Source organism: Adiantum capillus-veneris, chromosome 1, assembly GCF_014529385.1.
Source record: "Adiantum capillus-veneris isolate H3 chromosome 1, ASM1452938v2, whole genome shotgun sequence".
NCBI lineage: Eukaryota > Viridiplantae > Streptophyta > Polypodiopsida > Polypodiales > Pteridaceae > Adiantum > Adiantum capillus-veneris.
In genome coordinates, this window is record NC_140931.1 from 30826360 (window position 1) to 30827846 (window position 1487).

Below are 1487 nucleotides of genomic sequence, written 5' to 3' on the forward strand. Positions count from 1 at the left end.
TATGTTTCTTACAAAGTTATTGTCTATATATGTTTTCAAGGTTTTGTTGATTACATTGGGGATAAATGGACATCAAGGGACTATCAAATGATAGTGAGCTCCCAACAAGTATTTGATGGATGGGTTTCAATAATGAAACAATATGCCAAAGGTGAGTTATTATCTCAAGCAGAAAGACCTGGAAAGAAGGGAAGGCAAGCATCACTGGCTACCTTTCGTTGCTTGATGGGGCTAAAGGATGGAGAGATTAATAGGTTGCAAAACAAAATCAATGAAGGGAAAGTCTTATTTCTTAGAATTAAGTGGGATAAGAAAGATCTTATAGATATGGAAACAAGGACAAAGCAATTAAAGCAGGACAAGGTGCTAAAGGAAGAGTTGGTCACACTTTTCAATGCATCAATATCAACCAACAACAGTGTCTTGAAAACATGGGAGGAGTTAGTTAATGACTACAATATCATAGAGAAATTTTACTCAAAGTTTGTAGGTGTTTGTAGTGATTGGTTGTCAAAAAAACTAGTACATAAGACTGATCCATGTCCACTATCCAATGGTGCAAGAGACATCGTGAACTACTTTGTTGGAAGAAAGGAGACCCCTCAATCTTCTAGCACCTTCCCTTGGTCAGTGTATATTGTTGGATATGATTTAGAAGCCCTTGATCTAATATATAATGTGTATAAAGATCCAATTACCATTGGTGTAGCTATCTTGGATGCTGCACCTGGAGTAGAAGGAATGGATTGGGATTCCTCCAAGTTTGAGAGGCTTGTCTCCTATTTGCTAAAGATGACTTGTGAGCCTAAACAATTCATCCTATATCCTTTCTTACTCGGAGGCAAATGGTTGCTTTGGAGGATGGTCTTCTACACATGAGAATAAAGTTCCAGATGCTTGTTGGTAGCATTGATTTCTTGCCCTTAGCCAACAATTTTGCTTCTGAAGACATAGACACATTTGTGGTGTTAACATTAGTGAGCAGCATGAGCAAAACTTTTGTCAAACTTGATCGCTATGTCAACAATACAAACAAGCCCCTAATATGGGGCAATGCACACATTGAAGTGGAGGGGACTGACAAAGATCTTGATGAAGAGCAACAAGTGGCCAAAGCAATAGTGAGCAGGAAGAAGCAAGTTATCAACAAAACTGTGAAGGCATTCAATGACCAGCACAAGGTTGTCCTTGATGTGTTTGCAGGTGGTCTTGCATCAAAGGCTACACTCTTGAGTCGAAGAAAAACCATCACGATAGTTTGCAACTCGCAAGAGCAACGTGAAGTTGATGGAATTTGTTCTAGAGCACATGAAAAGACTAAAGAAAAGTCTCATCCAATAGACACAAAAGGAGATGAGCCACAAGTGACTTATCTACCACAGGAAGGTGTAGAGGAATCTAACCAAGATGTCATGGGCCTTATCATGAAAGAGAAAATGAAGGCCACTTCAGGTGTTTAGTACCTTGTTTGCACCATAATTTTTGAT

At 39.0% G+C, this 1487-nt stretch overlaps 1 protein-coding gene across 1 annotated transcript; it reads left to right on the forward strand.

Moving 5' to 3' along the window:
* The first annotated feature begins 225 nt into the window (after positions 1–225).
* Positions 226–879, forward strand: LOC147464494 (uncharacterized). The gene has a single exon (XM_086508127.1). The coding sequence runs from the start codon at positions 226–228 to the stop codon at positions 877–879; it is 654 nt and encodes a 217-aa protein (XP_086364253.1).
* Positions 880–1487: the final 608 nt, after the last annotated feature.

What these genes read in the sequence shown, in the direction of transcription:
- LOC147464494 (XM_086508127.1), top strand. Translation starts at nt 226, where the DNA reads ATGGGGCTAAAGGATGGAGAGATTAATAGGTTGCAAAACAAAATCAAT.